The sequence below is a fragment of the Colobus angolensis genome, unplaced genomic scaffold (genome assembly GCF_000951035.1).
Source record: "Colobus angolensis palliatus isolate OR3802 unplaced genomic scaffold, Cang.pa_1.0 Scaffold53, whole genome shotgun sequence".
Classification (NCBI taxonomy): domain Eukaryota; kingdom Metazoa; phylum Chordata; class Mammalia; order Primates; family Cercopithecidae; genus Colobus; species Colobus angolensis.
In genome coordinates, this window is record NW_012118821.1 from 830,349 (window position 1) to 857,736 (window position 27,388).

General features: G+C 47.5%; 1 protein-coding gene across 3 annotated transcripts; it reads right to left on the bottom strand.

Annotated features, from left to right (window-relative positions):
* Nucleotides 1–1,362: 1,362 nt before the first annotated feature.
* TRIB2 (tribbles pseudokinase 2) lies at nucleotides 1,363–27,388 on the bottom strand. Of its 3 annotated transcripts, XM_011960879.1 has the most exons (4): nucleotides 26,178–27,382; nucleotides 25,731–25,986; nucleotides 20,756–21,048; nucleotides 1,363–3,783 (listed from the first exon to the last, which is right to left on the bottom strand). In XM_011960879.1, exons 3-4 carry the CDS (start codon nucleotides 20,908–20,910, stop codon nucleotides 3,315–3,317), a joined length of 624 nt encoding a protein of 207 aa, XP_011816269.1. In that variant the 5' UTR covers nucleotides 20,911–21,048; nucleotides 25,731–25,986; nucleotides 26,178–27,382; the 3' UTR covers nucleotides 1,363–3,314. The 3 variants fall into 3 exon arrangements, with proteins under 3 accessions (XP_011816269.1, XP_011816268.1, XP_011816270.1); XM_011960878.1 differs by having other exon boundaries at nucleotides 25,731–27,388; XM_011960880.1 differs by lacking the exon at nucleotides 25,731–25,986 and having other exon boundaries at nucleotides 27,295–27,382.

Genomic DNA, 27,388 nt, shown 5'->3' on the forward strand with positions numbered 1-27,388 from the left:
GAGAAGAGCAAAAATATTGGATCAGCCTATATGTGCCCTAGCAAAAGTCAATGATAGGCGTCAATACTTGCAAAAGGCTGCTCTTATTATAATAATGTGCATCTTAAGACACCTGGGGTTGGAAGGAAATTTTGGAGCATATAGAGGCCACCTCCCCTGGCACAAATTATATCCATGAAGTTATTTACTGAACACCTCCATGTGCCAGGCACTGGGTCAGGTGTCTGTTGCTGAGCCAGGTGCTAAGTACACAGAGGGGATGTCACTGAATAATAAGCACTTTGTGAATTTAGAAGACTGGTCCAATTGGCCAGGAAGCCTCTGCTTCGACCACATCCTCTTGTACACCACAAAATCCAGTCTTTGCAAGATCTTTTACGAACTCCATCCAGGGCTTGGCATTCAGTGTTAACTTGGACAAGTCTCTAAATACTTCTCACACCATCCTCTCTGCGTAGAGTGCTGCTACTGTCTCTCTTACTGTCTAAATTCTTTTCTTTCTGGACTCTGCTTCAGGTGCTACCCATTCCAGGACACCTCCTGACAGACCTAGAGACAGGAGTTGCCCATCTGATGGGCTGCCATCAATCCTGGGTGTACCCCACCACTCCATTCTACTCATTGCATTGGTCTGTTTTCATGTCTCTTCACAGCACACACTGAAATTACAGAGGTGCTTAGCAAACATTTTAGGAGAGAAATGAGCTGCTCTGGGCTGTAGTTACTTCTCTTAAGTAAGGTGCACTATAGATGCGACTGTCTATCAAGCCCCAGCAACCTTGATATTCACGGATCTCAGACTCAAGTTAAGGGCTGCTGGGCAGATGTTGTTGCTGGGAGTTGGGTGGTCTCCTAGGAGGGTTCCAATCAAGTTTGCAGCACACGGTTTTTCCTAGGGAAACCATGTGTAAGCCTGGATTACTTGTGCCCTATGTAATCCTGGTTACTCCAGAGCTATTGTTACTCTCTCCCTAAGAACATATGGACTCTTAACATTGTAGCAAGAGTAAACAAGCTTGGTGGCTAACCAGACATGGGGTCCAGTCTTGGGCCTATCACTTGCAAGTTGTTTAACCTTGGACAAGGCATGCACATTTCTGGGTTGATTTCCTAATCTGTATTAGGAACGTAAGTCAGGTCACCTACAGTTGTTTTAACGATTCAGTGTGAGCTACTGCATCCAGATTGGACAGCATATGCCCCAATATGATGAAAGGGAGATTCCATGTCTTAAATTAGTAGCAGTGGCTCACCCTGAAAGAGCAAATGCCTGTAAGAAGATGTGAGCTTCTGCTTGGTGTGTGGTGATCACAAAGCACAGGTGGCAAAAAAAAAAAAATCATCATTTTCCAGACTCCAACATTTTAGTTAAATACGCACAATTTTATTGATTGAAGAGATTAGGACAAAAACATTAAACCAAATACAGGACAAAGCACCAGAGGCCATAGATCTCCACCATGCATGTCACCAATCTCTCCTCCTCCAAGGTACTTAAAAAATAGGGGAGAGGGAAGAAAAAAAGGTCCTTCTTGACACAGCACCATCTTCAGAATGTTAAAAAAAAAAAAAACCTTCTCTCCTTTGTATCTTCCATTAGCAAAATAGAATCAAGGGCAAATCCATGGCCGCCTTGTCTCCTGGTTACGAAGGGTGAAGCCGCCCTCCTGGGAACGTGAGGACAGGGCTCCTGCTGCGCAGGCATAAAGCATCCAAGAGTCTGCACATACATGCCACACACTATAATGAAGCACAGATTCAAGTAACATTTACATACTAGAGTCCACGTGTCACCTACCCAAAAACAGGACCATTTCACAAAACATATACAGGCAGTCAAATCCAAACAAGTGAGGTACTGGGAACACAAATATTTATGCCAAAAGAGTTCTGTATCATACAGCAATAGAAAAGCCATAATAAAAAACATTTTGCCACTCGAAATCAAATAAAGCTATCTAGAAAAGCCAAGTAAAAGGTTATTTCAGAGACAGAAATACTCAAACAAGGAAAAAAAATCATAAATGTTAACTACAGCATGTAATATGTCATCCCAAGTCAACCCGTAATTGAAGTACTGGCTTAATACATCACAATGTGACATTTTCCTTAATAAATAGAAGAGTTCTTGAAAATACAAAGGTGCGTATTGGAATAGAGAGCTGTTTTTATTTATATCATCATAGCTTTCAGCTAATTATCCTTCCCGCTTGTCTCTACTGGGGTTTTTTTGTCCAAACCAGAGGGCCTTACAAGCCAAAAGGATCATTCTCCGTAAAGAAAACGAAATAGCTGCCCTGTATTTTATACACGTGGGACAACCTGCTTTGTTTCACTAGTTTCTAATAAAACAAAGACAAATGTTTAGTTGCGATCAGAGTGCTGCAAAAGCGTCAGACTCCAGGAGCTTGCTAAAATCTCAGGCCATTGCTATCATCTCAGCAAAGAGGAATGCCTGTCACACAAACCCTCATCGTTCAAAAGCAAAACATGAAAAAGGAGTTGGATTTCTCTTTTCCTTTCTTCTTCCCTTTTCTTTCCCCCTTTAAACTAAGATAGCAGTAATGCATCTGGACGTTTGACTTCTAATAGCTTCCTGCCACGAACCAATTGACACAAAACAGAATAGCTTGTTAAAGGACAGATTTTTTTTCTCCCCCTTCAGGGAGCAAAGCATTAACATGTCATTTCCTGACCAGGATATTAAATAGTTTATTTAGAAGAAATGAGTTGAAGTGAGTGATTAAGAGACACAAACTGGACTTTTGTTTTCTTTTAGTGTAGCACCCAGGTTTCATGTCAGTCTGTGTGCACCGAATTTTTTTTTTTTAAGTGAACCTCATTAATTACCAGCTAGGTGGTTGGCTTGTTTAAAAGAAAAAAAATTCTTGGCCAACTGTTCCTTCCCTGAATCCTAACAAGAAGTTAAATGCTAACAGTGCGATGCCAGGATGTGTGTTTGAGGCAGAGAGTTTTGATTCTGTGAGGATCTGCAACTATTTTGGAACAAAATGAAAAGTGGGGTAGGCGGAAGTGGCCCAAGTGGCAAGGGGTGGTCTCCCAGGCTATGTTAGGGAAGACAAGCTCCAGGGGGGCTCCCATCCATCTCACCCCAACCCCCATCCCACGCCTCTTGCCCCCATGCTACATGGTCAGTCAGCTCCTTGAAGGTTTTCCTTCTCTGAACCAAGAAACTTAAGAGTGTGAGTGTCTGTTTTTGCTACTCAGCCAGGCAATTCGTGTCCCCTGGAAGAACTCCTTTCCGCTGCCCTCGCTCACTCCTGGTACCTGCTAAGTCTCTGTGGGGCATGAGCTCAGTTAAAGAAAGGGTCCAAGTTCTCTTCCATGTTGACGTCCGGCACCAGCTGGTCAGACACTTCCTTAGCACCATATCCTGAATTCGAGACGCTAAAATCTGTAGAAAACCAAGGATGGTCCAGAATTTCCTGCGAGGTCAGCCGCTCCGAGGGCTCCCGCCGCAGAATGCTTCGGATGAGGCACTTGGCCTTGGGTGACAGAGTCTCTGGAATGTTGAACTGGCCACGCCGGATCTTGCTGAAGAGGGAGCTGGGTTCAATGTCATGGAAAGGGTACCGCCCCACCAGCATGGTGTACAGCATCACCCCCAGGCTCCACACGTCGGCTGCTTTGCCCGAGTAGCTGCCACTGGTGTTCAAGATCTCTGGGCTTACGTAAGCCGGGCAGCCATGCTTGTCGGAGAGGGAATCATCGTCTCCCCGCAGAATGTAGGCGTCTTCCAGGCTTTCCAGCTTGACCCGAGTCCTGCAAGAAAGGAGGAAAACATAAGCTCCTGAGGGTGCTCGGAGACACGTCACCACCAGCATCATAACATACCCGACTACAGTGTTTCCAAAGACTCCTCATTCACATTCATTCATTCATCTGACCAGCCAAACATTACTCACTGAGCACCCTCTAGCTGCCAGCTACTATTCCAGGGCTGACGACACCCACATGGGTGAACAAGACTGACAAGGTCTTTTCATGCAGCTGACAATCCACTGGGGAGCTCAAACCTTGAGCACCTTAGCGAACCATGAATCACATTATCATCACCCTTGTGAAGAGGGAACAAGAGATTAAGCAGCTTTCTCAATGTCACATTTGCATAATGCTAGGGCACCACAGAATTCAAACCGAGATCTAACCAACCGGGAAGCCCACAGCTTTGTCTACAACTTTTAGCAGACTTGTAGCTAACGTGACAGAACACAGTCCACGAAGAGCTTTCACCTTACTTGCATTTTGGCCTCACTACAGCCCTTTGTATTAGACACGTAGGATATTAATATCCCATTTTACAGATGAGAATATGGAGACTCAGAGAGTTTGAGTAACTTCCCCAAACCTGTTACCTGGGAAATGGAGAAGACCTGATCCCATATCTTCCTAAGCTGATGCTCCTGCTCTTTCTTCTATACCAGCTGCCTCTCTTTAGGACCAGAAAGGAAGCAGGGAATGTTCAAGCAGGAGTGGACTCCCATCACCTGGTCCTTCTGAGGCTGACACCCTCGTATCAAGACCATCTTCTTTCCCTGGCCAGGCCCAGTGTCTCAAGCCTGTAATCCCAGCACTTTGGGAGGCCAAGGCAGGCAGATCACCTGAGACTGGGAGTTTGAGACCAGCCTGGCCAACATGGTGAAACCTCATCTCTACTAAAAACAAAAAAATTAGCCAGGCGTGGTGGTGCACACCTGTAATCCCAGCTACTCAGGAGGCGGAGGCAGGAGAATCATTTGAAGCCGGGAGGCAGAGATTGCAGTGAGCTGAGATGGCACTACTGCATTCCAGCCTGGGTGACAGAGTGAGACTCTGTCTCAAAAAAGAAAAACAAAACCGTTTTCTTTCCCAGATTTCCTGCTGCCTTCATCTTCGGTCCTGCCCCTCATACTCCCAAGACCTTGTCCTTGACCAGGTTCTAACATCTGGCTAAGGTCACCCACATCTTCTGCCTGTCCACATCTGTGATTCCAATTTCCCACATGTCTGTGTGCGTGGGGTGTGTGTGAACAGAACCATGAGCCCAAGATCCAACTCAAACTAGGCATCCTACCCCCAGTCTTTCCCTGCCATTTAAGGTCCATCGTGGTTGCCGACAGGAAAGTGGGACTCTCCAGGGTATGCTCAAGAATAGAGGTAAAGAAATCCTGCATTAAACTCCCTGGAATCCAGCACGCATCCTTACACAGTGAGATCTGATGTCATTGTTGTGTATGACATAAATTAAGTGCTCAGGAAATACTTTTCGGAAGTGAGTTGAATTCTTATCATTAACTATACCTAATCTACTGTGAGGGCCGGGATGGCAGTGACTTGTTCAAGGCTACGGTGAAAGTCACTGAGAGCTTCCTCCACCCAGCGCCCCAAGTCCTAAACCAGCCTCCTCTCCTTAGCTCAGGGGCCTCCTAGGAATTCCTGCTTTCCTGCCCCACTGTTCTTTGCGTGGAAAGCTAGGAAATGCTACCTTCCCATACTTGAAATTGAAATCTTCCTCCTACTCTCCTGGCTGGGGCACTGCCTCACAGAGTTGTAGGTAGTCCTTGGGTCTCATAAACTTAATCTATCCCATTATCACACCCCTGGGGGCTTGCAGAGAAGGTGAGGGGGGATGGGGAGGTGTTGGAGTTAGGATTAAGACAGCATCTACAAGGGCTGTCTCACTCGCATCTCGTATTTCCTTCATCTCAAAAGCGCACATGCAGGCACACATGCAAGCATCTGCCCTGTTTGCCCCGAAGTGCAAAAAAAGCTCAAGTAAGCAAAGAATAAGAAAGAGCTTGGAAAAACCACACTGGGTCATAAGTCAGAGCTTGTGACTCAAGTCCATCTCCTGCTGTTTCTCTTCCTTCATCTGCCTGAAGGTCTTAGCCTTTCAGCGTGATCATCACAGCCACTAAGAGTCATAGAATGGGGGGCAAGGTTCAAATTAACCAAAAGATTGCTGCTAGGAGTTCTCTATAGCAAAAGGTTTGGTGAAATCCTGGGTTGACTCTAAGACCTCATATTTGGATTACAGGAGTTCAAAGCTCAAGGAGTAACTACTTCCCGTATTAATTTCCACCAACAAACAAACAATAGTTGTGGTCATGAGAAAAGGCACTGGGATAAGAGCTAGGAAGGCAGTTTCCAGGCAAGGTTTTGTCTCTCACCTGCTGTGTGGCTATGGCTGAGTCACTCAACCTCTCTGTTTTTCAGACCTAAAGAGGAGCACTGGACAAGGAAGTCTTTTAAAAAAATTATGTGGTAAAACAGACACAACATAAGACCAATGAAGTACACTTAAACCATTTTTAAGTGTACTTCATTGGCATTAAGTACATTTACACTGTCATGCAAACATGTGGACAAGGCAGTCTTAAAGTCTCTGACAGTTTTATCATTCTGGGATTCTGTAATACCCACCTCTCCCTTTTTTATGTGCTCACCCACATTCTATTATAATCTATAGAATACATACTCTTCTGCACCTATAGTTAATGTTCTACAAAAACAGGAAGGATCTACATGTGCTAATCTGGAATGGAGCTGATTAAAAACCAGTATCTTTTGTCCTTTTGTTTTTCCTAATCTAAGGTGGCAGGTGGAGCTGGCCCATGAGACTTACTAGCTGTCGAGATGCAATGGAGGTGAAAAGGTGAAACCCAAGGGGCAGAGGAAGGGAGAAGGAAGGCCAGGATCTCGAACCACAGGCACGGTGAGTTTTCTCCACAGCTTCCTCTACCCCATTCTCACCCAGCGCAAGCCAGACTCCTCACCTCCAATTTCACTGTTCTAGCAGCAGAATAGCTACGGAAAGAATTACAACTATGGAAATCATAGTAAGAAGAAAAACAAGCTCTTCCGTCTGTGGGACAAGGGGCGGTCCAGTGGAACAAGCATGGATCTTGGTATCAGAGGGCCCAGGTTTTGCCCAGGTTCCCCTGCCCCAAACCTGCAGTGGCAATGCAGCTCGTCTTTGGCCACGGCTGCAGGGTGACCCCCAGGGACTCTTGACCATCTCTTGGGCCACACCCCCTTCTCTATCCATCCCAGCCTGTTTGCTGTTCCTCACACACCCTGCTTGGCCCCAGTCCTTCTGAGGCCTTTGCCACAGTGTCCCCTCGCCCTAATTGTGCTTCCCCAACTGTGTGACAGCTCACTTTTGTCTTGTCTTATTAAACTTCATCCTGTCCATCCTACATTACGTAGCCCTCCTCCTCTTTTCAGCATGGGATATAGTGTACATTTACATTTCATGATTTACTGTGTATCATTATGGTCATCATTTCGGGATGATCACCTCACTTCCCACCTCCAAGAGCCCATGGGCATGTGGCTGATGTCATTTTGTACGTAGAGAACAGCACTTAAGTTTGCTGCTGTACCTTGAGCACCTAGATGAGTACTCGGCACACAGCAGATACGCATCCATCAACGACAGGGACAGTCCTGCTGTCGACCCCAGGGGGAGCTTCAGTGCGCTCACCGGGAAAGGAACAAGGGCCGGTGCTCTGCCTACCTGGCCAGGGTTTAGTGGCAGTCAATGAGAGCTCTACAGAAGATGGGCTTTGTAAACGACAGCATTGAGGCATCTCCCATGGTGATAAGGGGGTGGGGATATCAGGCATCTGTCAGTATCGGTGGGAGGGAGATAAGACTACAGGGACTTGAACTTCTCCTGGCTCAGCCTTGGCAGGGTGCAGAGCTCACCACCTCAAGCTTTTTATGCAAGGGACTCTCGACCATCTCCTGGGCCACTCTCTCTCACTCCCTCCCAGCCTGTTTGCTATTCCTCACACGCCCTGCTTGACCCCAGTCCTTCTGAGGCCTTTGCCACAGTGTCCCCCCCGTCCGGATTATGCTTCCCCGACTGTGTCCCGTCTATGACCAAATCTGAGGCCCTTTTCCATTCCTATCCCCTTCCAGGTCACAATTTTGGATTCTGACTTTCTCCTTCACCTCCTCCTGCCAGGTGTCTCCACATTCAAAGCATCCTAACCCCTCTTTCTGGAAGCCTCAGAAAATGGTTACGGCCTCCACTCTGTCCACTAACACTGGCCCTCCCCCAAGCTGGAGTTTACCTTTCACCTTTCCTATCTCAAGATGAGCACACAGAATCTAGGCCCGATACTTCATGAATTTGAGAATAAAATGAAAAGACCATCCCACATGCTGTCAAATACCAGCTGCCCCTAAGCTCATCTAGCCAACACTTCACGCTCCTTTCCCTCAGAGGATGAAATTTTAGCGGGGAGGGCCCAGGTCTGCTTGTCACATTTGGTTCAGCACATGCTGCAGACGGACCACCACAGAAACCAGCCCAGGTCAGAGAGCAAAGCAGTGTCCTAAGGCACAAGAGACCCGGGTTCAAGATCAGGCCTTGAAAGTTACAAAGTACCAAATGTCAGATATCACCTATGTACCCAATGCATGCAAGGCACTTACACATACAGTCTCTTCAAAGTTGAGGAGATCCATTTCCAAGGCAGGTACTATGATTCCTTTTCTCATGGACGACGAGCCTAATGCTCAGAGTCTGAATAGGCTCCCACGGCTGGCAAGGCAAGGCAGTGGCTGGGTGCTCACCTTTCTTAGGCCCTGACCCCACCTACTCAAGAAGCTGGCGGAGGAGACCACACCAGGTTGCTCAGTTCACTAGGTTCCATCAAGGCGTGCAGCACGTGTGCCTCCCCAGTGTCAGGGGACAGCCAGTCCTTGGGACAGGAGCCTGCTCTTTCTCTAGGGGAGAATCTGCATCCCAGGCAGGAGAGGGGCAGAAGAAAAGAGAAACCGAGAGAAAGGATGGGGAGGAGATGCGGCCTTGCTGGCCTTGGTAGGTCATTCTTTTGACCTTGCTTCCTTCTCAGAACACTGTGAACTTGTTTACATCACTTCTAGGCAAGGGTTGAGGCAACTGGTCTGGATTACGTCTTTTGACAGGGACCTTTCAGGATGTATATACCACGTGAGGAACGGAGGGAGGTCCGACAGGCCGGGGGTGAGTGTCAGCTCTGGTCACTGTGGGCTTGCTGTGGAACTGCAGGGAGGCTGCCGAAGGTCTTTGGACCTTGGCTCCCTCCTCTGGGAAACAGGGCTGCCAGTCACGAGTCTCAAGCATGTGTGTGGGGAGTCCCTGGTGGGGCTCTAGCACATGTCAGAAATGGGAGCAGAAATGAATGAACAGTCTTGCAATGGCTCTCGTCCCCTCACAGTCTGGGCATTATGAATTTTCCAGGCAAAGGAGTTGATTTCCATAAAAAACAACAGAGGCATCTGTGGACCCAGTCATTCAAATGTCCCACTAGTCATGCAGGCATTTAAAAGACATTTACCGAGCATTTACTCTGCTTGAGTTGCCCAACCAGGCAACTCAAGGCACTGGGGAGATACTGAGGAGACAGACATGACAAGTAACACCCATCTTCTCAGCTTCTGTGAGAATTAACTGGAATAATGCAGGTACGGTATCTACCGAGGAGCCCAGCATGGTAGATCTGCAAAAAACTGGTGGCAACCATCATTATTGATCTTATTATTAAGATGAACCTTTGCACCTACCCTCAACCCAAAAGCCTCGTTGAGAAGACAGGTGAGGAAGCATGAAATGCAAGTCCCCAGCACCTGGCAGTAGATGTGAATTCTCGTTCCTTCCTGGGTCTTTTGCACTTGTTCCTCCCGTGGGCTGGAATGCTTCTCCCCAGCTCTGTGCCCAGCCCTGTCCCCTCACTTTATTCAGTTATGACTACGGTGATCAGGATATGCTTCCTGGAAGTGGTGATACCAGAGATAGTCCGAGAAGAATAAACATTTCCCAAAGTGATAAGGGGTGGGCGGTGGGGGGGGGTGTGTGTGGTAATTTTTGTGACTAAAACGCTGTAAATGACAATGGTTATCTCCAGTAACTTCTCAGGGGAAGAGACATCTCCCTGCCAGCCACCAGCCTGGGGTAGGATTGGTTTGGCCAGAGAATTGGATCCCCGCAGGCCTTTTGCAAACTGTGCCTGGCATAGGAAGAGAACAGCCTGCTTTGCTCTCAACCTGCTGAATGAACAAGGCTTACACGTGGGCAGCCTGTGTACTCAATGACGGCCCAGCCCAGTGCCAGGCCTTGTCTCACCGGATCCCGGTGCCAGGTGAGGAAGCCAAGACCAGCAGGGTGTGGTTCCTCTCCCAGCATCTGTGGAGCAGCACGGATCGGCCCTGAAAGCCCCAATATTCTCCCCGCACCCCCATCCACTCTCAGCACAGGCTCCAGAGCTCCCTTGGGCCAGTAAGTTGAACTACCAGTGTGGCCCCTGGTTCTTTTGGCCTCAATTTCCCTTCTGTAAAATAAGAACAAATAGCTGCAGGGCCTGAAAAGGGCTCTTCTAGCTTCAGAATTCCAGATTTTAAAGTTTCCTTTAATTCTTAAGCTTTACTGATTACAACACACTGTATGATATCCTAATAATAATTATAGTAACAATAACGGAAACTATGTGTGAAGCATCTACAAGATGCTAAGATTATTAACAGCCTGCATCCTTATTTCTCATAACAAAGTAAAAGACAAGTATGATATACACATGTTTCCTCATAAATAAGGAAGCTGAGGCACAGGGAATTAAATGCCCCAGGCCATACACAAAGAAGCTGAGGAAGCTGAGCTCTGAAATCTACATCTGGACTCTACCTCCATTGCCCTTTCCAAAATACATTCTGGTACTAAAATCACCCATTTACTTAGGGCCAAAGAAAGAAAAACTTTTAAAGGGAGACCCTGAGATGATGGAGACAAATCTGTCTCCATCTGTTGGCTCATTGGTGGCCCAGTTTATTCGGCACTAGATCCGGTACAAAACCACCCCATTCACAGCTAACTGCTATAGCTCATGAGGTCGATACAGGTGGTTAGACCTGCCCATTTACTGGATGAGGAAACCGAAGGAACAGAAAGCAGGTCCGACTTGTCTGAGGCCACCTCGCAAGCCAGTGGCAGAGCTGGGATTCAAACCTCGGTTTTTAACTCCAAGTTTAGTGCTTGATCCACAAGATCAAAAAATAGTCTCCACAAGCAAATCATGCTGTGCTTTTAAATCTTTAAACAGCACCCTGGGCTCTTGGCAGGAAGAGATCAGGACAGGGTGGGCCAGGGTGGGGCTGAGCTGGGAGTTCAGCCAGGCAAAGTGGGCCTGGCAGGGATGGGAAGTCCGGTGGCCTAAGGTCAGTGAAATCCAGAGAAGTCACTGAAGGCCGTCCGGTCAGGCGGTCCAGATAGGCTTAAGGGTCAAGTGAAAAGGTCAGCTGCTGCCAGATCTGACCTTGCCCTGACTGTTACTGAAAAAGTACTCTGGGCAGCCAGTCCAGTTGTGAAAGCCAGGGTCCCGCCCGGGACAACTGCTACCAAGGGCCTGGGAAGGACCACCTGGCACCACAGGCACCATTATGCCAGCCTGGCAGCCTCATTAGAACTTCACAGGCCGCTAAGTCATTCCAAATAAACTGTCGTGCATTTAATTCTGGTTCCTGTATGCAGACTTTTCCAACAGTCACCTCTGACAGCCACCTCTGCACCAGGTCTTGTAGAGTCAGTGAACCACCCCAACTCCTACCTCAAGTGGCCCATAAATTAGCAGGGAGAGCAACAGGTGAGCCACAGGGGAAGCATCTCAGGGTGTCGTGGTGGAGGGAGAGATGTCTACAGGGAGAGAATACGCCTCTTGTTACTTTACAACACCACACCATCTGGAAGGTGGGTGTGCCCACACCGGTTTGATGCAGGAGACGACAGCAGCTTAGACAGATGAAGGAACTTGCTTGGAAATAGCACAGTTGGGATAAGAAACCCAATCTGACTCAAATACTCAGGTGTCTTCTGCAGTGCCATCTACCCAGCCACGACAGAACCCCTGCCCTGTCCGCATGCAGGGGCATGTTCCTGTCCCTGACTCCCATCCGTGGTGCCTGGATGAGCAGGGGAGTCTCACTGTACCCGAACACCTTCCCACGCCCCCACGCAGACAGCACACAGCACAGCCTGCGGGCCGCTAGGGCTTCACAGAGGAAGTCCATCCTGTCGCCATAGGAACAGAAAGGGAAACCCAAGAAAGAGGATGCCATGCTGACAGGAATTCCTCATCAATACTCCACTCACTCCCTGCATGGAGACATTCAGCCACGGCTCCTGAAGAATCCCTCCTCCCCTCTATAACGGATTGACCTCTCCACAAAGCTGCCGCAGGCTCAGTGCTGGCCAGGGACACCCAGCGGTGGTGTTGCTGCCCTGCCCGGTGGCTTAGGAGTGCTTCAGGATCCAGAATTTTCCCCAGTCTTGTTCCAGGTGTGGGGTGGGAGCTCACAGAGCTCAGGGAGGCCTGCAAGTGCATCTCTGCACCCATTCACAGGGCCAGTGGGGATGCTGCCCTCGACAGGGAGCGCCACGCAGGCTTGTGGAGCTGTGCGCTTAGGCACGTCATGAATGAGATCGAGTCGAAAAACCTGGGTCCTGCTCTTGGCTGTGCCCCTAACACATCTGGGACCTTGGGTACGCACACTCTCCTCCTCATCTTTTTAGAGATAAAAGGGTCGGTTTTAAAGCCCCACTTGTTGCCCCCACCTCTTCAATCCCACTGCCACAGTCTCAGTTTGAGCCACTTCTTCCTGGAACCCATGCCCGGCTGCTATTACCCAGTCCATCCTTCACATATACTTCCAGAATCACAAACCTGTCCCTGCATTCCAGAAAAACCTTTCAATGGTTCCTTCTGGGCTTCAGGTCAAGCTGGAGGTGAGGGGTGTGTCTTTCAGGCCCTGGACTCAGCCTCATCTCTGTCCTAGCACAGGTGACCCTCCAGCAGCACAGCCCTCCCTACACATGGTTCTCTGTGCCTCTGGCTTGACTCATGCCTTCTGGCACCTCCCCATCTGTACTACAGCACTCAGGCCAACCTCGCGCAGGAGCTCATCACCTCCCAGAGGCGACCATTCTCCATACCGCACTCCACTGTTGGAACTGTTAAATAATGCTTACAGCTAAGTAACTATTGAATAATGATTACGTCCATTAGGCAAGAACTCTCTTGTACCGATTCCTGTACCATCAACACCTAGCACTGGAGGACAGAGTAGGTGCTTAATAAATGTTTGTGAGATAGAATGACCCCCATATCTAAGATCCCCCAACTCCAACATTCTATCCGGAGTTCAGGGCATCTAGGCAAGACTCTGCTTAAGCAGTGCAATGGCTCAAGTCCAAAGAAATTTCAAATAGACTGGACTCTGTTCCATGATTTCGAGAAACTCCCAAGAGTATTGAGTAAAAAAGAAAACATTGAAAATGAGTTTCCATCTACTGCCTCCCACTGTCAATATGGCTAGTGGGTTTTTCTTATGATATTCATGCCACTGGGACATAAGGGGCTATTTGTATATCCACGGCATCAACAGTTACACTTTCCTAAGTACTGCTAAGTCCAGTGCTAGGCATGGGGGATAGAAAAAAAAATGAAGCCCACTGTATAGTTCCCTGGGATTAAAAAAAAAAAAAAACTCACAGAATGGGAAAACAGGACCTAGGACTGCCCGCGGGCTTGGCTCATTGGTGGCCCAGTCCATGACTGCTCAGGAAAACTGAGTCGTAAGCCCAGTTTTGACCCTGGCTAGTCAGGTCCTCCTGGTGCACACATGTTGCCTAACTGCATGAGAAAATTCTTTCTCAGGGTTGGGCATAAGAGACGGTAGTTTACCTGTTGTCTATTTCCTGGAGACAACCTAGTATTTGAGAGCCTGGGCTGTGGAGCCAGGGACCTGGGTACCAACCCGAGGTCTGCCACTGGTTGGCCATTAGACTCTGAGAATCAATTTTCTTATCTGTAAAACGGTGAAAATAAGAGTATCTTACTCATTGGGTTTAAACTGATTAATTTAAATACGGTAGGTAATTAGAATTAAATTTGTGAATCACATTATGGGTAAAACACATGGTGGGCCCTAGATACAATTTCACCGAAATGTAGGTCTCATGAGAACAGGGTTTCTGTCTCATTGGGCTCTGTAGTATCCCCAACACCAAGAATAGTGCCTGGCACATAATAGGTGCTCAATAAATATTTGTTAAATAAATAATTGAATCTCCAGGTTGTTGGGTTATAAGGCTCAATGACATCAGAGGATGCCCAAGAGCAATAATGACGGCTATGTATTCAAGTAGCTGCAGGGCACCAGACACTGTGCTGGACACTTAACATGTTAATACATTGTCTCTTCTCATGATTTCAGAGAAGGCAGCCTAAGATTATAGGGCTAAATGGAGTAATAAAAAAATCTGACCACTGTGCCTCTGCTTGGTTTGCTTGGGGACACACACTAGCCCATCAACTAGTTACAAAGTACAAGTAGTAAGCATCCCAGCAAGAAATCCTGCTGAAAAATATCTACTATTTAGTCTACTTAGAAGCGTGGAACCTGGAGGAAGCTCTCCCCTCTCTAACTGTGATTAGAAAAGCCCTTCATGAATAAAATTACAGCCTGCCATCGACACTGAAAACAATGTCTTAAATAAATGTCACTTTTGCATAAATCATTAAATTAAAAGGGAAATGATGGGTAAATTTCTCACTTGATGGGAAACTTTGAAAATAGCTCTCTATGAAAAGGTATCTCCATAGGGGATGTTTAAGTTTCCTGGGCTCCCATTGATTCCAGGCAATGACCTGGACACCAAGGCTCTACTTACCCCTGCCTCTCTCTCTCTGTCATTAGAATCCAACCTGAGCTGCTCCCACTCAAAAAAGGAGACATTCCGTCAACAAATTGCAAGGCCCAACCTGTTCTAGGAGCAGTGAACATGAGACAGCCTTTGTCCCCAGGAAGCTCCCAGCAGGGCACAAGGACCGTCTACAGATGCACATAGGGACCATCACAATACAGTAGGATATGAGCTCTGATGAGAAAAGGGAGTGCTATGGGAGAGAGATCACTGATCCACCCTGGGGAACAGGAGGCTCGCCAGCCCTCCCCAAAAGCTGGCAATACCTCAAGTACATAAAGGCGTTCCTTATAAATAAGGGAATTCCAGGAGCTCTGTTTCCTTCAAAGCAAAAACGAAAGGTATTTTCCCAAAACACAAAGTGCCTACAACTTGAAAAAATGTACACAGCTTTTAATGAAAGAAAAGCTGAGTCTGGTCTCCAGGGCTCTGATGCCTGCCCTCTGTACTTTGTTAGATATTGAGACCTCAATGGAGGCGGGCGCAACTTGAAGATCTAAAGGAAGAGCCAATAAAGATACTAAGAGCTGAGAAAGAGTGCCTTGAAATCTGTTGGTGGGGGAAGGAGAAAGGCCTCCACCCCACGGGGAGGCACAGGTCTGTGAATCTGGGCAGGCGGCGTTTATTATACCGAAAGCCCTCGGGCCACTGAGTTCCTGCAAAGAGTCGCAGCTTCCACCCTGCAGAAGCAGGTACTGATTGGCTTCCACAAAGCAGAGGAAATGAAACCTGTCACATCAAGAGATAAAGATCTTCCACCCAAAGAAGAAACATGTAAAGAAGCATGTTTCTCAGTTCACATAGGGTCCTTCTGTGCAAGGAAATGTCAACACTGAACTGAGACTGGAGGCAGAGAGTGGCAGGCGGATGGCAGGAAGCCTTGAACCCAGAGAGAAATCCAATGGGCAAAAGCAAACAGGAAGTGCTGTGGGAACAAGGCCCCAGCCACCTTCCTTGAGCAGCATAAGGGTGCACCTGCTCAAAGGGCTCTTCGCATCCTGAGGGAGCCAGGGAACTGGTCCTATGAGCACAGAGCGACACTGAGTGCAGACGAGGCTTCCGTCAGCAGGAGCTCCCATCCACTGATGGCTGACTGTGCGCTAGGCTGGAGCTCCCATCCACTGATGGCTGACTGTGCGCTAGGCAGGAGCTCCCATCCACTGATGGCTGACTGTGCGCTAGGCTGGAGCTCCCATCCACTGATGGCTGACTGTGCGCTAGGCAGGAGCTCCCATCCGCTGATGGCTGACTGTGTGCTAGGCAGGAGCTCCCGTCCGCTGATGGCTGACTGTGCGCTAGGCAGGAGCTCCCATCCACTGATGGCTGACTGTGTGCTAGCCATTGGGTTCTCTTGTGTTAATACATTTAATTCCATGAGGGAAGTCTTGTTGTTATTTCCACTTCGCAGATGAGGCAGTCTGGGCACAAAGCTTAGGTAACTTCTCAAGGTCCTTTCCTAACAAGCGCAAGAGCAGGGACTGGAATCCAGACAGCAGCTCTGACTCTACATAGAAGTAACAGGACTTCTTCCAAGCTTAGGCCTTCCCGTGAATTAAAATGTAATTAGAGGGGCTTGAAACATGGGGCTTCTAAGAACAGACCGATCAAGCAGGTCACCCCAATGCCACAGCAGAGAGGGGGAGGCAGAGTGCACAGGGCATGCACTCTGGGGATGTGGGTACTGCCTTCTATCAGATTCTGAGCCCCAACCGGCAGGGTAGTCACTACTACACACAGACCGTCTGAGATTTTACTACAGGAACTGTGGATGCACAGGGTGTGGCCAGGTGAGTTCAACTGGAGTTGGAGATTAACTTCCTTAAAATGCTGCTCAATGCCTCTGGGCCCTGAGGTTTTCCTTTTCAGCAGTATAAACAAAAAGAACCAAGCTCTGCCCTGCACAAACAGCTCTGGGAACAGAGGAGAAGCAGCAGTCCAATGCCGGTAACACAGAAGCTGATCCAGGCATGGTGGGGTACGATCCTTCAAGCCGTACATGTGCCTGTGGCCGCATACTCCAGCGCACATATGGTCAATCTGGCCTTTCTGAGCCTCAGGTTCCAGACCAGATGCACTTGGCCTTTGGCACTAATTTAATGATTACAATTAAACGAAACAGAGAGGAGGATGTGGCCTAAATCTGAACCCCTATGCCACTCTTCTCAGAATACGCTGCCCAAGAGACCGACTTAATTCTTCAAGAACCCACTGAGTCCTGGGAACTGCTCTTCTATAATGGTACTATTTCATCAATGACTCTAGGAACAGATGTCCCATCATGAGTGCCTGCCCTGCCCAGTGAGTCACAGAATCATCTCATTTAACCCTCACAACTGCCCAACAGGAATGCCATTATTATTTCTGCTTTGAGGAAACCGCAGCTTAGAAACATTCAATGACTTATCCAAGATCAGGTAGCTAAGAAGAGCCAGAAGTTACACCTAAAACTCAAATCAAAGTAAAGTGGAAACAGAAGATTCTGAGCTGCTGCCTTTCTACCTAGCAGCACAAGGCACAGTGGCATCAGGTCCAAACACAACATTAGGAGTCATCTATGTCTGCCTGCAAAGCTACCAGTGGGGGACGGAGTGAAGGCGCTGGCAGTTCCACTAAGAACGTTTCCACGGATGGCCATGGATGCAGAGTCCCAGATGGCACACAATTGAAACTTTAGGCACACGGAGTCAGCCCAGAGGCAGGTCTTATTCTGCACCAGGTGGGCCTCAGCCAGTTTCATACGTAAAGCGTGCACTTTCAATCACTTTCCAGATCACCAGAGTTCAAGAAGCACATCACTGGGAGGGAGAAGACTGATGCACAAAAGAGGTGTGTAATGGTCAGAAGATGAATAAAGCAGCACTTTCCAAATTTGCTTCTGTGCTTTTTCACCATGGGACCAATGCCCGAAAGGTTAGAAACAGACATTGACTCCACGGTTTAGCTTTCCCAAAGCCTTTAAAATTTAATCCATTGCTTCCTTACACTTTCAATGTTCTTGAGGGAGAAGGAAGCTTTAGCTCCACTAAAAGTGATGCAATTAGGATGGAAGATGAGAGTTCCCAGCAGCAAGCATGGAGCCAATGAGGTCCTGGGCCCTTGACACTTGGCCTCACACTCTTCCCTCAGGAAGTGCTGGCGATGGGCTCCATGTAGGCTACCATGCAGGCCAAATAAGAGAATCTGCCATGAAACTCAATGCTGCCAGGAGGCAGAGAAGGAAAAATACATTGTGGGACAAAAAGCAGAAGTTTCACATTCTGGAATCAAGAGGTTAAAATACAAAACAACAAGAAGAAAAAGGTGACTAGGCATGATTCCCTAGTTGATAGCTGGATTTTAGAAAAACAAAAAAGCTCTTATCAATCAATCAGCTACTGTTGAGAACATTCAAAATGTCCTTGAAAACAGAAGCAACCTTCTCAGAGTTGCCCAGACAGACACTTGTCATGTTCCTGAAAGGCCAGCCCACTGGGACCTCCACGTGACTTGGGCTGGAGGAAGAACTCTGGATGAAATGACAGGACTTCTAGGCTGGCTGCACCCTCAGACTGGCTGTGCGAAACTGAGCAAGCAAGGTGACCCTGCCATGAGGCCAAGGAACCTCACTGATCAGTTGGAGGAGTTATCATTTTCTCCAAGGTCCTAAAGGGTATAAGCCTCAAGGCTGGCCCATGGGGCAACAGGGCTGCATGGCCAAAGGGGCTATCACACATGCCACCATACTGTAGGGACTATATAGGCCAGCTACCTACAGTCCCTTACATTTTCTTTTTACCTTGGAAAATGCTCTTTAAAATGAAAAAGGATTTTGCTTTGACATGTTTACTCCAGGGAATTGTTTTGGTTTCCCATTCACATTGGATACTCCTTGCTGGTTATCTCTGGACAGGGTCCCGTTGTTTCACAAAAGTCAAACATAACTTCAGATGGAATGTCAGAGGTACACACTCCTGAGGTGGGAAGCTTCTTCCCTGGGTCCTGGGACATCAAGGATTTTGGCTGTGCCATGACACACTCATAAAGGAAAAGCAGAGGCTGGGAGTAAAAGCCCTCCACAGCCCCGGTGAGGCCTGGCTTCACTGGCTCCTAGCTAGCTGTGTGCACTGGGGTATGCTTTCACCTCTGGAGTTCTGTCTCCTGGCAGCAAAACAAGAGAGTGCCACACAGACTCTGCAACCTCCGGGTCCACTTTTGTTCCCATGTTCTATGACCTGGGGACCTCCACCCTGCTCTACTCATCTGCACAAATATGTATTCACTATGGGGGTCCTATCCCTGAACAGGCCATTCCTTCTACTCGTTGGTGCTCGAGAGTTCCTTCCTATGGAAACACAATCAAAGACGACACTTAAAAACACAGATCGCTGCGAGAGAGGGCATTTGCTGTCCTCATGCCCTCTGGCAGACAAATGAATTTCTTGACAGCTGACTTACTAGTGAATATGGTCTTACTTCGACTCTTTCCTGTCCGTAACTTTGAGACTTCACCACGTTGCACTTTGGAGCTCTCATCTATGCAATGGACATGACAATACTCACTTCTCCAATAGGGAGAGGTAATTAAGTTAAACTGTAACCTTATGGTAAGAGGTAAACAAATATGACCTCTTATTTTTGTAGATGCAGTTATTAAATCTCCAAGAAAGGTGGAACATAGAAGGGTAAAGAGAATACCTTTGTCAGTATTCTGTTGAGAGTCCATATATACTCATCTTCCAAATGAGAATATTCAAAGAAGCACATATGCCAATTTATTATTAATTGAAAAGACCTTAGAGGCAATCTAGCGTACAGAAGGTAACAGAAGGGGAAATATGATGCTAGTAGAAGGAGGGTGGAAACAGACGAAGGACCAGTCCAACATCACAGACGGTATCAAAGGCAAAACCAGGGGAACCATCTCCAGGCTCCACGGGCGGAGGCATCTGAGCGGAAGAGAAAAGGTAAGTGTGGTTCCACACTCTAGATCTTCCAGCGGCTGCCCCTTCTCAGTTTGTTAATAAAGGTAAAGGCATTCACAAGCAAAGATCAAGATACGAGCTGGTCTCCACGTTATGTGGCGCCTCATTCAGGAACTACGGTGAGCAATGAATATAGATTTGTTGCCTCTGTCCCTCCAAACTCATATTCTTAAAAAGAAAAAAAAGTGCTTGAATGAGTTCTTATAGTCAAAATCAGCTGGGAGAGAAAGCAGGGCCCCAGCAGCATCTGCTAAATAGAAGGTAATGAGTTAATGGCATAATCCAGTTGCCTGCATCCTGTCCAGCTGTCTCCTCAAATAACCAAGACCTCTGCAGTGCCATGCATTTGCATCAGCAGTTTCCTCACCTGGAATGTGGTCTTTCCCACATTTCCTGAAATACAGTCATCTTTCGAGTCTTGGCTCCAAAATCACCCCCCCTGTAAAACCTTCCTTGACTCTCCAAGTCCTAGGGAGAACTGACATGTCCCCACCAACCCAGTTCTCATCCCACCCAGCATGGACCTCTATTCTGAGCTGGTAGCATTACCTTCATCGGTCAGTTGACTGTCTAATTCATCTAGATATTAATAGTACTGAGAATTGTGACTAATAGCTAATATAAGCTTAGGTAAGAGCTACTGAATGAGTGCATGGATGAATGAATTATAAATGACTGATTCTGGGTGCTGAGTGTTCTGCAGGTAGAATTTTCAAGGCCCTGCCTTCACTAGCATTGAAAATGTCACAGAGGTTTGCAGCCACCTTCGGAATTCAAGACACCAATCATACGTATTCATTGGGTCACAGAATATCCTGCTACCTGTCCTTTAAGCACTAGATGACACCTTTAAAATAGTAGCTATTTGCTTTCCCAAAACACTTGACCATTGCAATATTCACTTTCTTTCGCCCTCCTAAGATTCCTTTCCCTCATCTGGACCACAGCCAGTCAAAAAAAAAAAAATGTCCATTCAAGACTTCTCTAGGAAGCTGTTGTTAGAAGCAGTCCATCACAGTACCCAGGTCTGGAGAGGAATGAGACCTACCTCTCTTCGTCCTTAAAGATGAATTTCCGCAGCTTGAGGTCCCGCAGCACCAGCCCCCCATCATGGCAGTGGGCCACTGCCGAGGCAATCTGGTAGAACAGTCTGGCTGCCTCCTCCTCTCTCAGCTTCTTGCAGGTGCGGACGAAGGAATGCATGTCCCCATAGCTTCGCTCAAAGAACACATAGGCTTTGGTCTCACCCAGGATAATTTCAGTGATTTGGTTGATGTTACTATGAGCAGACAGGCAAAAGCACGGTGCCAGGGATTCCTGGTAGCAGCTGATATCAAACACCTAAGACAGGATTAACAGTAAGACCAAAGTCAGAGGTGCCTCTTGTACAGCCAAAACACAGAACACTGCACCTCCCACAGGCATGGGCTTTTGAGATGACAGAAAACATGATGAACTTGGACCCAGACCATATTGGCCCTGCCTCCTACCAGCTGTGTGGCACTGAACAAGTCACTTAACCTCTCTGAGCCTCCAAATCTTTATGTGTAACACGGGAGACTGATACTTGACTTACAGTGTTAGGAAGATTATATGAGAAAATGAAGGTGATGGTGCTTTGCAAAATGTAATACAGTACACAAATAATCATTTTCATTATTTTTGTCTCTAGCACAATTGCGTGTTTATAGAACTAAGGCAAAAATGGAAAGTGATCCACCTCAAATGACATCAACAACACTTTATTTACCTTCAAAAACAAAAAAAAAAAGGAAAAGAAATGCACATAAATACACATTATACGACACATGAGCAATTAAGAGATTAAATCACTAGCTGTTGCCTAATGGTCTCTAATTCAATACTTTCATTTTACAGATATGAAAACTGAGGCTCAGAGAATGAGCCAAAACTCGAGCCCCCAGTGGCAGAGGTAGGAATACAATACAATCCTTCTTAATAGGGAAGCAGCCTTGCTTCTTCCTCTCTTCCCTCCACAGATATCTAACTCAATGAACCAGTTATGCAATGATTTTCTATGAATCAAAATTAGCCTGTGAAATGCCAACTCATTGTGGGGTTGCTTAAAAAGAAAAGGCACCATCAATACCTTTTGAAACAGACCTAACAGAAATGAACACCACAGAGAATTTTTGAGGTTATTAAAAAAAAGCGCTTTCATTCATTTCAAGACCTCCGCTAAATCAGGAATACAAGTCCCTGGGTCTGGAATGTGGTTTTTCTATCTGCCTGGGATGTGGGTAAGATGAATCTATTCAGTGTGTGCGTGAGCCAGGGGCATGCGTGGGTGAGCTTCGCTGGAAAGCATCTAAGACAATACACTGCATGCTATCAGTTCACAATCATTTAGCTGCCTAAATCGCTTTTTCACTAGTTAGAGCATACTTTCTTTGATCATCATTTTGCAGTGTGGTGGGAAAAATGCTGGACTGGAAATCCGCAACCTTGAGGCACTAATCCAGGCCCTGCCACCAGTAATCTGGATGAGATGGATAAAGAGCTTAGGGTTGCCAGACCTCCCTCCGCTTCATAAAATGAAGATGTTGATTTAGAACAGTGTGAACCTTTTTTGGGTCCTGATGTCACATAAAATCTGATAAAAGCTCTGTTCCCTCTTAGCTGGCAATGCTCATTCTCAAATGCATGCACAATACCGGATTCATTTTAAGGGGATTCACGGGCTTTCTGAAGCCCACCCAAGGCCACAGACTGCTATTTAAGAAACCATGAGTTAAGTTGCTCTAAGCTTCAAAAAATTGAAACAAAATCTGTGAGTCAAACAGGGATGTAAAACCTCAAGAGAGTTGGTGCTAACCCGGCCAAGGAAGCAAAGTTAACAGTAATGTTGTGAATGAACCATAATGAGGCATCTCAGAAAAGCGGCACAGCTGCTGCCACTATAACCTAGAATTTAAGAAAGAATACTTCAACATCTCCAGAGACCACAAATCACACACTGATACCGTCAAATGATGACCTAAGAGCAGTGACCTAAGAGGCCTGTTCAATTAGGAATCTGAAATGCTTGAATCAACTTTAACACCCTGACTGCAGGCAACAGAAACCCAGGAAAGTCTCAAAAATTTCAAGGAGTAATAAGCTTTGCAGTGGCTAACGTAAACACTGCATTATATAATGAAGATGATGTGTTCTGAAATACCGGGTTGCAGCTTCTGTCACCACTGCTCAGAGTTATGATTATTTATAATCTACTTCCTGTTTCCAGGTGCATTTACAAAAACATAAAAGGTGACTTTTGCTCACCACTTTTAGCCTATTATCCTGCTCCACTGCTGAAAACCTGAATGGAGACAGAATTTTTTTAAAAAACTAACATATTTGTGGCAGCTTCAAATGTAGCCATACCTTTTGTAGAAGAGACCAAATTCCAAGATGGTGGACAGAGTATGAAAAATAAAATAAGTATTTATATTTTCGCACATGGGAAGGAGTGAAACTTTTATTAGTAGCTATCAGGGGCATTTAGGGGCTTGGAATGGTATTTAAACCATCATCTTCACGTGCAAAATCAAGCCACAAGCCTGGTGCCAGCCTCTTTACATGTTTAATTTGAAGCCTTGGTTATGTAATGTGACAGTTCAGATAAGGCAGTAAGATTAGACCATCATTAATAACATTTGCAAAAAAAAAAAGTACCCATTCTGCCAAGATAGTAATTATGTCAATCTGCACAGTAGCTACCAGTATTTCCATGAAAACATACAGTTAAAGACTCCTTAAAACGCCTTCATTCATTTATCTAGCAAAAGTAGGCACATGGAGACAATAAGCAGCCTTGATTATTTTGTTTAAATGACTCTGAAATCTCTATTCCTCCAAATAGTGTCCTAGGGAATTCTCTATGCAGTCCTCTATAATAAATAGCATCTTTACATTTGATCTGTTTTTGCAAAGAATTTTTTCATTGGTCAATACACAGCTAGGAAACAAGAACCTTTTATTCTAAGACATCAAAAGGAACTGGATTCAATGTGTAGATTTCACTGAGCCTTAAAGTAAGCTAAGAGACCACAGCACAGGTATCTCTCAGGGCAGTTCAGAGAAGCAGCCTTATAAAACTCTCTTGGAGCTTCTTAGGAGATACACAACTATGCTTGCATAAGAAGTCACCCACATCATCTTTGGTAAAAAGTCAGGAAAACAGAAGCTGCTGTGTCTTAAAGGGATGACCTCTGTCAAGCAGAACAACGATACTGCACTTAAATCCACTTGCAGCCACACTATAATTGGTGAGGGGCTGATTCAATCTTTGCAATAACTAAACCAGCAGATTAAGTCCAATTTGAGGCCAGAGCGCAAGTCTGCAAATGACACTGTAAGGTCAGCCCAAAGTGAAATATGTCTTGAAAAATCTGGAGAAAGAAAGAGCAGAGGCCAGAGTCACCTCTGATTTTAAACAAAGAAGTAACAGCCAGATGCCCCTGCAGAATTTGGCTGCAGAGTCCCTATACTTAAAAGCATCTCCAGCCTTTGAAAAATATTAAAATGCTGTACTGAAGTTGAGCAAAAGGAATGAAAATATTCACTGCTGGGTGATTGTGCATATTTCATACAAGAGTGGCAGTTCTGTGGAATTCATTCATTTCAAAGGATGACTATCCTATTGTGCAACCTTGCAGACTTCTGAGAATTCAATCCAGCTACTGAATTTTGGTTATCCGGGCACAGTTGCTCTGGGTCTCAATAACTTAGAGAAGATGCAAAATACCAAACGCTCAGTGCAAGCAAAGGGCAACATTTAGAGTCTCCGATTTCCCCATAAGGTCTGAACTAAACAATCGCAAAACTGACTGGAGATCTCCACTAAACCCAAATTTTGCAATGAAATACTCCAGTCCACTATGAAATAAGGAAAGCAGTCTGCGGTGAATGGCGAAAGTGCTATGTGTTATTTGCAGCACAACCGTGCCCAGTGACCATTTCAAAGGCAGAATGGGTACCCCACTCTCCCCTTACCCCCCCCCAAAAAAAAAAAAAACAACAGTCAGCAAATCTTAATTAGGTGACAATGAATCCTTGATCTATGTCCAATTCTGGGTAGTAGTATGCTCTATTGTAGTTATTTTCTTTTTTGGAAACTATTTCGCCCCTCATCCACTTGTCTGGGGCCGGGTGGGTGCACACAAAGATACACAGACACACATATACATAAATCAGTCACTGTTCAGGGTTAAAGACAAAAAAGGAAACCTAAGTGTCCATCGCAGTGGTATTACCCACTGCGGATCCCTGGGGCTCCAAATGGGAGCTCCTTAACCTTACAGGCAAAGGTGTGTGTTCAGAGGGGAACGGAAAAGGGGGGATGAGCAGGCAGGGAAGTCTACAGATGGGGAGAGAGACTAAGACCAGAGAGAAAGACCCAAAGCATTCACTATTCACCAGAAAGTGCTCCGGCTTTGATTTCCACCCCAACCCTCCTCTCAAGGCTCCAGGCAGAAGAAAGGTCTTTGTAAACTCCTTCCCAGCGCTGGGCCCCTGGGCTTGGCCGGAGGGGGCACCTTTGTGTGTCTGTTTTAAAGGGCACCTTCGGAACAAAGGTTTAACACCTGCCCGCTGCTAAGAACAATGGCTGCGAAAGGAACGGAGTCATCAGTCTTAAAACTACCCGGGGATTCCCTAATCCTTGTTGGAAGGGGAGGGTGCTAGACACAGGAAGAAATCCCCCCGGGCAGCGGGACCCGGCCTCGCGCAGAGAGCTCCCGGAGCCTTCGGTGCACGCGTGTCCGTGGCCCCCGCGCAGTCCCGCCGCCCTCCCCTCCCCGGGCTCTCCCCAAAACGCCCCCACTGCAGCCCGCCCCATTGTCTGAAACGGTCTAAAAACTTCGCAACTTATCGAACCTGAGCAAATAAATAAATAAACCCATTTAATAAGGCCACGGTAATTATCCCGCGAATCTCCCTCTCCCAGACTCGAGGGCCTGGCGCCCTCCCGCTCCCTCGGGCCCCTTCCAAAGACAAAAAGCAACCCCCTGGCCCTTTACCTTGCACACCAGCTCCTCTCCGCTATGCAGATGCACGGCACGAAAAACGTGGTCTCCCTCCAGAGGTTCCAACAATAAGTATTTCCCGATGCAAGAAACGCAATGCGACAAGTTCGGAGTCTCGGGCGGGCTCGGGGAGCCGAGGTTCGGGCTGAAACTCTGGCTGGGCTCCGCGGACCTTATAGACGACAACTCTTCGAAATCCTGGGTTTTGTTCCGCGATCTCCCATATCTCGCTATTGTGATGGGGGTAGACCTGTGTATGTTCATGAGTGTGAGGATCGCACACGACAAACAAAAAAACCCGCCGGAGAGATGAGTCGCTGGCGAGTGCGGCTGCAGGCGCCTCGGTGCCACTGATTTTAAAAGGGAGCGAGAGGGGAGGGGACAGGAGAGGGACTGCGTGGAGAAAGAGTTAGAAGCCCCCAAATGGGCGCCGCCGGATACCTTGTCTGCTCCGAGCCCGGCTCCCGGGGGTCCTCGGTCGGCAGGCAACTCGGGTCCTTTTGTTACCCCAAAGCAGTCGGCGATGTGCAGAATCGCCGCACTTTTAGTTACTCTGTGTGTGTGTCCCCAGCGTGGATCTGGATAAGTACCCGGGCTGCTAGGGTGCAGAGCTGCAGCGCCAGGGCTCCCAACGCGACCCCCAGGCCGGCTTCCGAATTGCAGACGGGGCGGAGGAGCCCGCGGTAGTTTGTGCAGTCTTCGGGGCGCTCACGGCGGCGGCTCAGTCCCAACGCGTTAGAAGTCAAACAAAAAGAGAAAGGAAACAAGCACGGGTCTACCGGCTGGCGACGCACGGCAGCCAGAATCCGCGCTGCACCCCCTTTTTTTGGTGGAAAGGGTGGGGGGCGTGGAAGGGGGGGTGCCAGAGAGGGCAGTTACCTACGTTTTAACTGTAGATGGCGTCTGAGGCTTTTCCAAGATCGCGAGCTCTCCAAAAATTAAACAAACAAACAAAAAAAAGAAAAATAGCAAGGGAGCATTTAACTTGGAGCGGTCAGCGCTGCCAACAAAAGATTGCAAAAGCCGGGCACAGAGTTGCGGCGCGGGCTGGGCGCAGGTACCGCGACAAAGCCCTGGGCTCGGCCCGCCGCGCGGAGGTCAGCACAGGCTCATGTTGTCGCCGCTCGCTCGCGCCCTGGGTCTTCCTCCGAATGCAGCCAGACGTGCAAGAGAGAATGAGGACAGATCGGCGGTCTCCGATTTCGCCGGCACGAGCTTGCGGGGGTCCTGCCGGCGCTGCAAAGGGAGCTGCGTCCCCGGCCCTTCCAACGCGCAGCGTTCCTTTGCCCCTCTCCCGCTGGCGAACTGGATCTCGTCTTGGAATAATTTGCAACCACTCCGTCTCCCACTACCCCGAGCCCAAATTGCCCGGTGGGGTTTGCTTTGAAGAAAATTGACGGCTTGTCTCCTCCTTCTTTGATTTCTTGCTTGCCCCCCCCAGAGAAAAGAGGGGACCGTGTATTTAAAAATTAAAGGGGACGGCCGACGGTGCCCGAGGCCAATCCCCGCGCTCAGCACGCCCGCATCCCCCGGCGAGGCGGTATTAATAGTTACTTACGTGGCCGGGGATCTCGGAGCGAGCGGGGCCGTGTGTGCGCGTGTGCGCGCGCGCGCCTCGCTCGCGCTCGGTCTCCCCATTCAATGTCACCGAC